We start from the raw sequence: 12,584 nt of genomic DNA on the forward strand, positions 1-12,584 counted from the left end.
AAGCTCAAGCAAGGTGTTACGATCTGACTGTCTATCACTCTGTCTGTGAAAGCAATTTGTTGCATTGACGACCAATGTACCATAAGTTACTGTACGATGACAGGCGTTTGTATATTCAATCTAGTGTTAATGGTATTCGCTCTTGTCATTACGTGTTTTTAGCTCCGCGCATGACGTTATGATATTATTTTTTGACTAGTACACTAGCAAATTCGCTTACTGAATTTTTTCGCACAGGCCAGTACGTAAACTAAAGTGGTTCAGCCCTCGAATCAGTATCAATATACTTGAATTCTGCAGAGAGGATATAACGCGATATTATTCTGCGAAAGAAAGAAATGCACTAATAATCTTTTTATTACACACGCTCCTATTCTTCTAGTTATTATTTAAAAATTGTCTAGCCTGATTACAGTTGAAACTAGATATAGTTTTGAAAAATTCAGATGTCTAACCGTACTGCTTCATTTAAACGGCAGGATGAATGAATATGCAATATCTTGGCATAGTACAAAGACATATATTCGGAGAAAGATAAACATAAATGTTAAGCAATACAAAGTTTATTATACCAGTTAATTATTAGAGGAAAATGATAAAGGATATCGTTAAAAGTAAGTTAAAATATATCTCCCCGCACATGTGAAGAAATACCGCCGTTATTTTGCGTGACCGTAAAAAGCATTTTAACACTATGTCATAAAAATGATATCATGATTGAGGTCACGCGTCCGATTTGAAATTTACACGTTAATGTTAAGCTTAAGGTAGTTCTGCACGTTTGAAAACCCGGAAGTGATGGCACAACGTCTTTTGTCCGGAAAACGTAGAATAAAGTCTGGATTCGGCGTACGGAAATGAAAATTAGTTTATGAATTAATGGCAACCTGTTAATTGATTATTAAAATGGCACTGCTACTATCTTTCTAAAGTTAAAATATCATATGAAAACATGTGACACGTTAAATAATTCAAAATGGTGTCTTAATTATAGCTTGAAATGGGCAGTTCACTTTAATCATGGCCAAATATCTCAAAAGTAAGCACATAGACCTATACATTTTATTTCACCATATTGTAGGCCATATGTTTATTTACCTTTGTGAGAAGCTTCATTAAAATCTACATTTTAGAAACATTTCTATTTGCGAAAATATTATGAAAGCTGCGATTTTCCCATAGACTCCCATTATGAAAAAATTGCGTAACATCCAAATTTTTCAAATCAGTCTAGCATAAGACCCTATCTTTTTTATTTGCTAAATTTTCTTAATATATTCCGAAGTTTTGAAAAATCAGAGTTTAATGAAATTCTACATTGTAGAAAAAATTTCGATCCAAAAGTGCAGAACTACCTTAATCATGCTAGTAACCATAAAATGCACGAGACAATATATCAAGTCCAAACAGCAGACGCTAGCTCAAAAGTCAAAATATTTGTGTTTTTACACAGTCTGCCTGATAAAACTGCAATGTGTTTGTAGGTACTCCGGTTAGCGAAACAATTTAAACTTGTATCTTGTTTAAAATATACCGGCATAATGTAATTTCTGCAGTTCTACTTGTGCACTGAAGAAGTGGCGATAGTGTATTTTTTCCAAAAAGAACGTACTTGTATTTGACTATGTTTAAGAACAATAATTCTTATTTCAAAAACTAACTAGAAAAGCAGTCAATCCATTTTTCGTGTTCTTCGTTTGTTTTCAGCAGCTTCACGCGAATATGTATTTCAGTGTCACCAAAGCAATAATGAATGGTAACTTTTTTGTCTGAAATTTCAGTCGAATTTGGAAATTCAAAAGTAAGCCTTCCCAATTCCTGACATTTAGGCTCTGTGGTATATCTCACGATTCGCTCGGTCGAACTAAAAAGACTGATCATGCCATCTGTTTGTTCCGCAAAAGATGCTTCAGTCTTTTCTTCATAGAACTTGTACCTAGGAATTTCCTCACCAATTTCAACCATTTTGAAAAATTTATTTACACATTTCTCAACTCCGTCAAACATCTGCTTTTTAGCTGGATCATCTTGCTCTTCAAACCGTGTTATTGTCTCTCTTCCAATTGTAAACCTTGCGATTCTGTTTGATACAATGTCTTGAAGATGGCCGAAACGAACTGCTCCTTTTAGCACAGCTATACCAGCGTCTGGAGGAATCAGTAATCGTTTGTTAGCAAAGTGTTTTTCAAATGCTTCTTTAACTAGCTCACATTCACCGAATCCACCGACAAGAAGAACCGTCTCTACGTCTTGGACTTTAGGGTCTGCAAATATTTCTCTGAGATGGGCCATCAGCATATTCAGAGGATAATCAAACAGAGCTTTTGCAGCAACTTTTTCAATTTTTATTTTGTCTCCAGTGCAAGTTATGTTTGTTTTACTGGGTAATTTTGCAATTCTATCTTGTAGTTTTATACCATCCGATTCAGAAAACTCGCGCAGAGTAATCGGGATTTTGAATCTGATTTTCCCATCCGTATCTGTTGTAATTGTTCTTTTCTTTGTCTCAAACTCCCTAAGGAGATCGAAATAGTCAGACATATTTTTCCGCTTGAAATTTTCCATAGCATCTGATCCTACAATATCTGAAAGCTTACTAATATTTGCTTTATCAACTTCATTTCCACCCCAGGCACCCCCACTTGCTGTATAAAGTTCCTTAAGGTTTCCGTTATCCATCTTTTGATGAACAGTGATGTCAGCAGTTCCGCCTGGAAAAAGGATATTACATATTGTATGACCTTTGAAACAATTAAGTTATCTATTCCAAATAATGACAGGCAAGTTTCTCACAAAGTTATTGTTCAGCATTTTCAGCACATCTCTTTACGTTATCTCTCTCTCTCTCTCTCTCTCTATATATATATATATTTATGACAGAGTGTTCTTTTTATTTGAAACAATAAAATACATTTGGAAAATGGTATGAACCATAAGTTCGATCATAAGTCAACACAAGAGATCACAGAGTGATCTTGGTGCCCACCATTGAGCCATTTTTGAATGTTCCAAATTTCAAGACTAGCTCAAAGTCAAAATCAAGGTCAAATTTCATTTCGGTACACAACACTGTGCATGTGGTCCATGCATGTGGTCCAAATTTGAAAGCTGTAGCTTGAAAAATGTGAAAGTAGGTCACTAGATCAATTTCAAGGTCAAAGTTCGTTTCGGTATACAAAACTATGCATGTGCTTCAAATTTGGATGTTGTAGCTTGAGAAATGTGAAAGTAGGTACTAGGTAAAAATCAATGTCAAATTTCAATTCAGAACACAAAAATATGCATATGGTCCAAATTTGAAGCCTGTAGCTTCAGAAATGTGAAAGCAGGACACTAGGTCAATGTAAAGATCAAAGTTTATTTCGGTACACAAAACTGTGCTTGTGGTCCAAATTTGAAGGCTGTAGCTTGAGAAATGAGAAAGTAGGTCACTAGGTCAAAATAAAGGTCAAATTTCATTTCGGATCACAAAACTATGCATGTGGTCCAAATTTGAAGCCTGTACCTTCAAAAATGTGAAAGCAGGTCACTAGGTTAATGTCAAGGTCAAAGTTTTTTCGGTGCACAAAGCTATGCATGTGGTCCAAATTTGAAGGCTGTAGCTTGAGAAATGAGAAAGTAGGTCACTAGGTCAAAATCAAGTTCAAATTTCATTTTTTAACACAAAACTATGCATGTGGTCCAAATTTGAAGTCTGTACCTTCAAAAATATGAAAGTAGGTCACTACGTCAATGTCAAGGTCAAGGTTTTTCTTTTGGTGCACAAAACTATGCATCTGGTCCAACTTTGAAGGCTGTAGCCACAGAAATGTGAAAGTAGGTCACTAGGTCAAAATCAAGGTCAACTCATGTCAAGGTTCATCTTGCCACTCAAAACTATACATGTGGTCCAAATTTGAATGTTGTAGGTTACGGACAAGAAGATTTTAAAAGTTTTTCACTATATAAGTCTATATGAACCACGTGACCCCCAGGGGGCGGGGCCATATTTGACTCTAGGGGAAAAATTTGAACAGACTTGGTAGTGAACCACTAGAGGATGCTACATTACAAATATCAAAGCCTTAGGCTTTGTGGTTTGGACAAGAAGACTTTCAAAGTTTTTCCCTATTAGTCTATGTTAACCATGTAACCCCCAGAGCGGGGCCGTATTTGACCCTAGGGGAATAATTTGAACAATCTTAGTTGAAAACCACTAGATGATGTCACAGATAAAATATCAAAGCCCTAGGCCCTGTGGTTTTTGACAAGATGTTTTTCAAAGTTTTCCCTATATAAGTCTATATAAACCATGTGACCCCCGGGGCGGGGCCATATTTGACCCCAGGGAAATAATTTGAATTATCTTGGAAGAGGACCACTAGATGATGCTGCATACCAAATACCAAAGCCATAGGCTCTGTGGTATTGGACAAAAAGATTATCAAAGTTTTCCCCTATATAAATCTATGTAAGTTATAAAAATAAACAAAGGGCAATAACTCACTTAAAAATTGTTGAACCAGTCTCAGTTTCAGAGGGACAGAACTAGGGTATCAATACATCATTCTGACAAAGTTTGGTAAGAATCCCTCCCCCAGTAGTTTCTGAGGAGATGCGATAACGAGAAATTGTTAACGGACGGAAGGACGGACGGACGGAAGGACGACGGACCACGGACGCAGAGTGATTTGAATAGCCCACCATCTGATGATGGTGGGCTAAAAAAACAAGTTAGTGAAGTATTGCCATATGAACTGGTAACTGTCAATGACGTTTAAACAATATTGTAATATATAATAATACAAAATGTTATAACAAAACATTTGGATTAAAATTTGTATATGATATATGCAAAAACCTACAGTTGTTGTTTGTTTCATAACATCTGTAAATGAAAACAAAAGTGCCAGAATGTCACAATATACGCCCGTCATAGCAAATTTCTTTACACTAGCACCTGTATTTTCATATGAAAGTTTTATCAAAGTTATAATATAAGTTATATTTATAGTAACAACAAAGGGATGTTAATCCTCAAAAAATCTATATAATATAGATCCACACAAAACTCTCAACCAGGTAGAGAGCGGTCAAAATAACCTAAAAATTGAATGTTACATGCATGTTGTACCACAGAAAAGTGGTTTCGATTTTCCCAACGGCCAATAATAAAAAAGTTACAATATAAACTATTTATAGTAAAAACAAATGGAAGTAATTCTAGAAACAAGGGTGCCTCATGGTGGGAAACATTTGTGCAAAGTTACATCAAAATCCCTCCGTGCATGAAGAAGAAATGCTCCGGACAAAATCGTTCCTGAATTTGTCCTTTGACCTCAAAGTGTGACCTCGGCGTTAGACCTAGGGACCTTGTCCTTGCGCATGACAATCCGTCTCATGATAGTGAACATTTGTGCCAAAGTTACATCAAAATCCCTCAATACATGAAGAAGAAATGCTTCGGACAACGTCATTCTTGTATCTGACGTTTGGTCTCTGTGATCTTGATAATAGACCTAGGGATTGATTCTTGCATATGACACTCCGTCTTATAGTGGTAAACAATTGTGCCAAGTTTTATTAAAACCCCTTGAAGGATTGTCGAGTTATTGGACAGGAAAATAGCCCTTTTGGCCTTTGACTTCCAAGTGTGACCTTGACCTTTCAGCTAAGGGCCCGGGTTTTGAGTCAGGGGAATATTTGTGCCAACTGATATTTAAATCCTGTTTTGCATGACAAAGTTATAGACAGGACAGAAAAAAAATCCCATTGACCTTCGATCTCCAAGTGTTACCAGGGTTTTGAAAGTTGTACACGACATATCATCTTATTACGAGGTACATTTGTGTCAGGTAATATTAAAATTCCTTCATGTATGGCAGTTATGGACCGGACAGGAAGGAAGCCCTGTTGGCCTTTGACCTCCACTTGTGACCTTGACCTTTGAGCCAGGGGTCCGGGATTTGTGCATGACACGTCTCATCACGGGAACATTTGTGTCAAGTAATATTAAAAATCCTTAATGAATAACAGAGTTATGGACTGGACACGAAATTGCGGAATGACGGACGGAAAAGCGCATTGCTATAGTTCCCGAAACTGGTTTTCAACCAGTAGGAGACTAATAAAGATTCTGCATAGCATGTCCGTTAAAATCTTTATTTCGGCTATAACGATCGTATTAAAGATTTACCTCCTAAGTCTACCACCATATATTTAGCTAGAGGTTCCGACAGACTGCTGAGCTCGTCATCTGTTACGACTTGACACCATATAGATGCTGCCTCCGGTTCAAGTGCAAGTGTTACTTGATTGTTCGGAATATTTGCCTGATGTAACAAAATCAATAAAATATAAGAATTAATGAGCAGTCTTTAGGATCATACGAAAGGTTCTATTTGACATTTCTCGCAAAAAGAAAGTACATTTAGAAATACGCTGTAAAGGACAATAGAAAAAGATTATTTTAATAAGTCATTTAATCAAAAAGAAAAAGAATTCAAAACACGTATAAACATTATTGAAAGAAAATTAATCACGGCGATAGCGGCACTAAAGTTATGAAATTTTATGTTTCTTAGAAACAATACACACTTTATTTGCAGCTCTCCTCATAAACTGTTTCGCCCGTTCGTCCCAAATTGCTGGAACTGTAATGACATACTCTATGTCTGTTTCGAGAATTCCTGTTGTTCTGGTTTGTATTGTTTTCCAAAGATGGTTTTTCAGGAAACGAATAGAATGAGAAAATATATCTATGGCTGGCAACTTCTTGCCCGAAATGTCTTCTACTGGTGTGTCAAGTTGCAGTTTCTTCAAACGAGAACACAAATGCAAGAAACTTTTATACATCATAGTGTAAGCAAAAAGCAAAATTAAACATTCTTGACAATGGTAATAAACATCTCGAGGACTGAGCGCAAAACTATTGTAACTGTATATAAACAAAGAACAAGATACAATAGATTCGCGCTCAGCCCCTGTATGTCTAGTCCTTGAAAGGGAACTAATGGTTAGAATAAGAAATAATTATGAGAATAAACATAAGGGTTCCTGTAGCCTCAAATAGTTAATCACAATACTTACAATTTAAAGTATTCATATTTTGGAGTTTTCTTGTAAATAAAGAAACTGAATAGTACGCATGCATACCAACAGCCTGTTGGGTGAAAGACATACAATTAACTTGCCCAGTACTAACGCAACAAAAAAAGGAAAGATAGAATTGCGCCACAAACGTAACGGGAGCCACACACCATTAATCGAGTCACTTACGGTTTGATACCGTAATGGCTGTAACAGAAAGGTTAATCAGACGAAGCACCTTCTATACTATACGATTTAACAAAGTATGCGTTACAATAAATATAAAAGTACGATGACAAACATTGCACATTGAACTGTACAGACAAAACGTAAAATAAAATACGGACATTGTCTTGAAACAATGGGTACACATGACAAGAATAAAACTGGGGTTTAAACACTTTCGTTGCAAGCCAGCCTCGCATTCATCTCAATCAGTCTGTTTGACACGGCACAATTATCAAGATAATTTCTCTGTTAAACAACGTTCTAATATGGGTCCGAAATGTCCCGGATGCAGCTGAGATATTCTTCTTTATACTTGGTGTACAGCTTTGATAGAATATGAAACTAATATTTATATGCGATGCATTTGTTATTCATTGAATACTCTTATTTTGTTTTAAAATAGTGCCATGTGAACTCTGAAAGCAGTATAAAACTATGGAAAATGCAACACAAATCTGTAAACATTTTCTTAACTTACCTTTGTTTCATAAAGAGCCATTTTGAAACGCCTAAACAAGTACCATCCATGATGTACATTATCCTCTGACAAATCAGCATACTTGTTTTCTGCCTCAAATCCAAATGAATGAAACTCCTTGTTTGGTTTAAGAAGTACGGCCGTGGGGCATTTTAATGATATGAGCTTCTCTGAACCTGCCACCCAGCTTGGATTCGCATGTATATCATTCGGGCTATTTCGAAATGAGAATGCATACCCGCTGTATGTGGTTCCAAAGTCCATGGCGGCCACGAGAAGCCTGGTACATTTTGAACTTTTTTCTTCTGTCATTCTTTAAAAATAAATTTAATATGTGTAAAACTTAACAATAACTATTTAAATAGCATATATTATTTCTTAGAAAGACTACAAATGTATATATATTTAATCTAGTGTGACCTCTGACGAACGTAAAACAACTAAATTAAACGGTAACAAGGAAACGCATTTAACCAAAATGCTGTTTAACTAAGGGAAATTATGTTTGCTGATACTGACCTGGTGTCTAACTTGTGGTGGTGACTGGTAAATAAGAAGTCTCTCCCCCCACACACACCAAGGACGCGTTCTTAATTTGGATAATACCAATATTTTGGAACCAACCAAGCTAGTTTGGTATAAATCATAGTTAAATGGAACTAGGGAGATACAGACCTTGAAGATTGTAGCGAAAAAAAAATCGTTCATTTGCATATTATGATGTCGCGCAATTTCTCCGATGCATAACTCGTGCATATTTCTCAATCTACATCCAAACGTTTAAATGCAGTTTATGCACTTGAGGGAACCGTATTACAGGTTCTTTTATACCTGTTTTCAAATTAATGGTTATGGCCTTATATATGTTCAAAATGGGTAATACTCCCGTAACAATTCAAGAAAACGGATCGCCCTAGATCATGAACAATATTGGTAGAAAACATGTGTGAAATTATTTTGAAATAAGACCAGCGTTTTCTGATAACATTTTTAAATTGTAGGAAACACGATATACATTTAGAAAAATGATTATTGAATTAAGATATTCCTTCTCAAGAGAAGGAATAATTATAAAATAGAACAGTGTTGGTACTGGTTTAGTTTCCAGGAACACTGGTTACGTTAACTGCCCGCTGGTACATAACTGAAATAATGATGGAAACAGACGTTAACCCCCATACAAACTAATCGAATCTTTTCTAGCTTTTTTTTTCTTTGAAGAAATAAAGCCCAAGGTTTTGTGATCAACAAAGAGGTCTGTGGTTTGACATCATGATTTAAAAACTGTGATAAAATACTCATCCGTTGATGGAAATGATACCTTCTTGTAGTCATAGTCTCGAGAGAAAATTCATTCATATATTCATTTGACATTTACACAAGTTAAAGCATAGCAAAAGTTCCTTCTAGGGCATATCTATATAAATATAAAATGATCATCTTGTAAAATTTTGGTTTCAATGTCTGTTTTAACTGCCAAAAAATTTCAAGTAAGTATTTACGCTAGTTATTTAACATAAATTGTTAAATCCAACAACAAATTAAATCTGTTACCACTTTCAGTAGAGTAAAAACGGCAATAAGACATTGACCCGGTTAATCATTTACGATTCGATGCGTGAATTTGTTGCGCATAATTAGAGGGTCGCAATGGGGTTTGTTTTCATATATTAACTATGCATTTCAAGGTAACGATAATATTTAGTTGTTCACATTTAAATTTGCTGATATATATCTACCTGTCGACTGAATGTATGTTATGTTCCTCAAGAATGGAGGAAATAACATCCTCGGGTTTAGTAATATGTAATCCACGGAACGCGTTCAGTCAGAGTCGCCGCAATTAGGAAAGAATAGTCTAACGTCAGAGGTTATTTCTAAGGTCACGGAGTTTTATTGGCCAACTTGTAATGACAACAGATTTCGGCATCAGTAGCTCAGTCAAGTGTGACTTATTGAACTATAATATTCCTTCTCAAGAGAAGGAATAATAAGAGTGACCTTGACATAAGAGTGACCTTAACATTGGAAAAATAACATGGTAGCTTAGTAATCATTTTGATTCTCGTCATACGTAAACAACATGATCATGGCCTGTTGAAAATTTCATGAGCAAAGTCTCGTATTCAGCTCATGAAAAGTTCCTGAAAAGTTCATGAGCTTTTCACAGAAAATGTGGTTAAGTTTACTCTCTAGGCGAGATTTCTAGCTGCATAGTCATGCGATGTAAATGAAACTGTTATACACATGTGACAGATATAGATTTAACAAAAGCCCGGTCTACTAGCTATAAACTGTAAGTAGAAGTTTTTGAATATTTTTTGATAAAGTTGTAGAATCTTACAGAGAATTTTATAGCCTGTATGCATGTAATATCCATGTGATTTGGACATAATAATATTATGTTGAATACTTTTATCTAAAACTGGCAGATGGCACTAGCGTTGAGTATTTAATTCTGTAAATAAAATAACTCATATCCTCGTTAATTTTAACATAAATTATTATTTTTCTCAGTTAAATACAGACAAAAATATAGTTAATACATTTTAAGCAAGTTTATGTTTAGAGGTTTATGTGCATCTGTATAGTTATTGTTATCAATTTGACATAGACTGTTTAATCAACATTAAGACTTTCGATTTTTACAGGGTGCTATTCAAAAGAGTAATAATGGAGCGCCTAGCACTGTTGTGCACAGGAGAACAGGAAAGATAGAAAGCTGCAACTTCAGTGAGAAAAGAAAACAATCAGACAAAACTAGGATATATAATGAGTTAAAATACAGACAGTAATTCATTTTAATAGGATTTAATCAGTGACTTAAATAAGAAAATAGCTAGAATTATAAACGGCTGGAATCAATATTTGACATGTTGTACTGATGAAATATTCAGTTATATTTCTTCAAGAAACTTGCAAACAAACTTTAAATAAATGCTTGATTTCTTCTTGTTAAATGTTAAACAAAATCACAATGATTTGAAAATAAAGTGTTTTCTAAATAATATTAGTTTTAGGTTTTATTTCAAATTCGTAATCGTTGGGATAGCGTAGTCATCCTTCATTTAGCCAACGAAGAAATAGAGTTGGCCCAACGTTTGACCAACCATGATAGACAAAAAAATGTTGTTGGCCCAATGGAGGGCCAACGATAAGGGTAAGATACCAGTTGTTAGTCCAGTGGAGGGCAAACGACAAGTGTAGGAAACCAGTCGTTGGCCCAACGGTGTACCAACCGTCGGGCCAACGTTGCGCCAATTGCAAAATGGCGTTGGGTCAACGTTGGCAATCTATGTTGTGCCAACGAAGTGTCTGCAGTTGGTCCAACGTTGGGACAACGCCTGTCTGCTATCTGGGTACAACATGTAATTTAGTTGCAGTTTTTTGCATGTTAGATTATGTAATTTTAATAGAAATAAACGAATGTTATGTTTAAATACTTTTCACCATTAAACGTGTAGAAGTTTATTTAATACAATTATCATATTAATACACATTACGTAATATATTTGATGTAGGTAAACATGGCCAATGATAAAATTTATATGATGTATTATTTTGTTCTAAACTAGAATAATACCGACTGCTAAAATCAAAAATACCATAATACTGGGTGGTACTTACAAAGCAAATTACATACGTTATGTATCTGACAATAAAACTGCGGATTTTGGATATAACGAATTTTAAAGACTGCACTTTCTATTTCGTGACCTAGAACGGAAAAAAAAGAACCGCTAAAATAGTATCTATTCTGAAATGCTAGTAATTGAAATATGAATTTAATATTACAAATTTGAAAACCATGCTTTAAACCCGAAAGCAAAGTATTTGACTTACCCCACAGTAAAGATGGAAAACTTAAGAATAACCGCTCCGTGGAAATATAACTTCCTGCTTAAATTTTACCCCACAGTAAAGATGGGAAAGAATAACCGCTTCGTGGAAGTATAACTTCCTGCTTAAATTTTGCGGAGTAGTTTCGTTTTTAATCTCGCGATATGTTTAAGTTGGTTATTCGTAAAAATAATTTTAGTCATTTACTAAACATCTAATTTTGCCCCCCTGTACTAAAATGATTGTTTTGTTACACACATGTGCATCATTTAAGCACTTTTTATATCCAGCTTTTTGATGAGATTATCATTTGATTGATTAATAATAAACTTAGCTTTCGATTTTTCTTCCAACATTGGATTTACAATCTTATTTTGACGTTTTAGTTAAGAATTGTACTATAATTACATACATGTACCTCTTTATCCATTGATAGGTGCATAAAGTCAAAGTTATATTACTTTATAATATGAAGTCTGTACACAGATTTCGATTCTAACACGATATACTAGAATCAACAGTGGTAGAAAAAAATGATAACTACTTTTTAAGGCCGTGCTACGCACCTGGATCGGATGACGTCATTGCACGCGCGTGGGTTATTGCAAAATAACCCGTGATAGATTTTGCTCTAGATGTATGTAGGTTATTTGCAGGTCGTGTTAGAATCCTTAGAGTTTCTAAAACAGCTTATTAGCTTACTACTCGATCCCCTGCTTTTGTAACATATATTGTAATCACATGCTATTTGTTGAATAAAATGTTGTTTAAACCAAAGTTTTATAACCTGTAGCACATCTACGACATCAATTTGTATCTATATTAAAAACAACTGATTTTTGTGGGCAACGAAGCGTGCCCACAGATTTACAATGCCACAAATTTACAACCCGCCCGCTTAGCTCAGTAGGTAGAGCGTTGGTCAACGGATCCCGGGGTCGTGAGTTCGATCCCCGGGCGGGGCATATGT

General features: G+C 35.2%; 1 protein-coding gene across 1 annotated transcript; it reads right to left on the reverse strand.

Moving 5' to 3' along the window:
• Nucleotides 1-498: 498 nt before the first annotated feature.
• On the reverse strand, nucleotides 499-11,833 carry LOC128554267 (heat shock 70 kDa protein 12A-like). The gene is made up of 5 exons (XM_053535522.1): nucleotides 11,618-11,833; nucleotides 7,775-8,087; nucleotides 6,577-6,795; nucleotides 6,176-6,311; nucleotides 499-2,711 (listed from the first exon to the last, which is right to left on the reverse strand). Exons 2-5 carry the CDS (start codon nucleotides 8,084-8,086, stop codon nucleotides 1,657-1,659), a joined length of 1,722 nt encoding a protein of 573 aa, XP_053391497.1. The 5' UTR covers nucleotide 8,087; nucleotides 11,618-11,833; the 3' UTR covers nucleotides 499-1,656.
• Between the last annotated feature and the right edge of the window lie 751 nt (nucleotides 11,834-12,584).

Source organism: Mercenaria mercenaria, unplaced genomic scaffold, assembly GCF_021730395.1.
Source record: "Mercenaria mercenaria strain notata unplaced genomic scaffold, MADL_Memer_1 contig_4888, whole genome shotgun sequence".
Classification (NCBI taxonomy): Eukaryota; Metazoa; Mollusca; class Bivalvia; order Venerida; family Veneridae; genus Mercenaria; species Mercenaria mercenaria.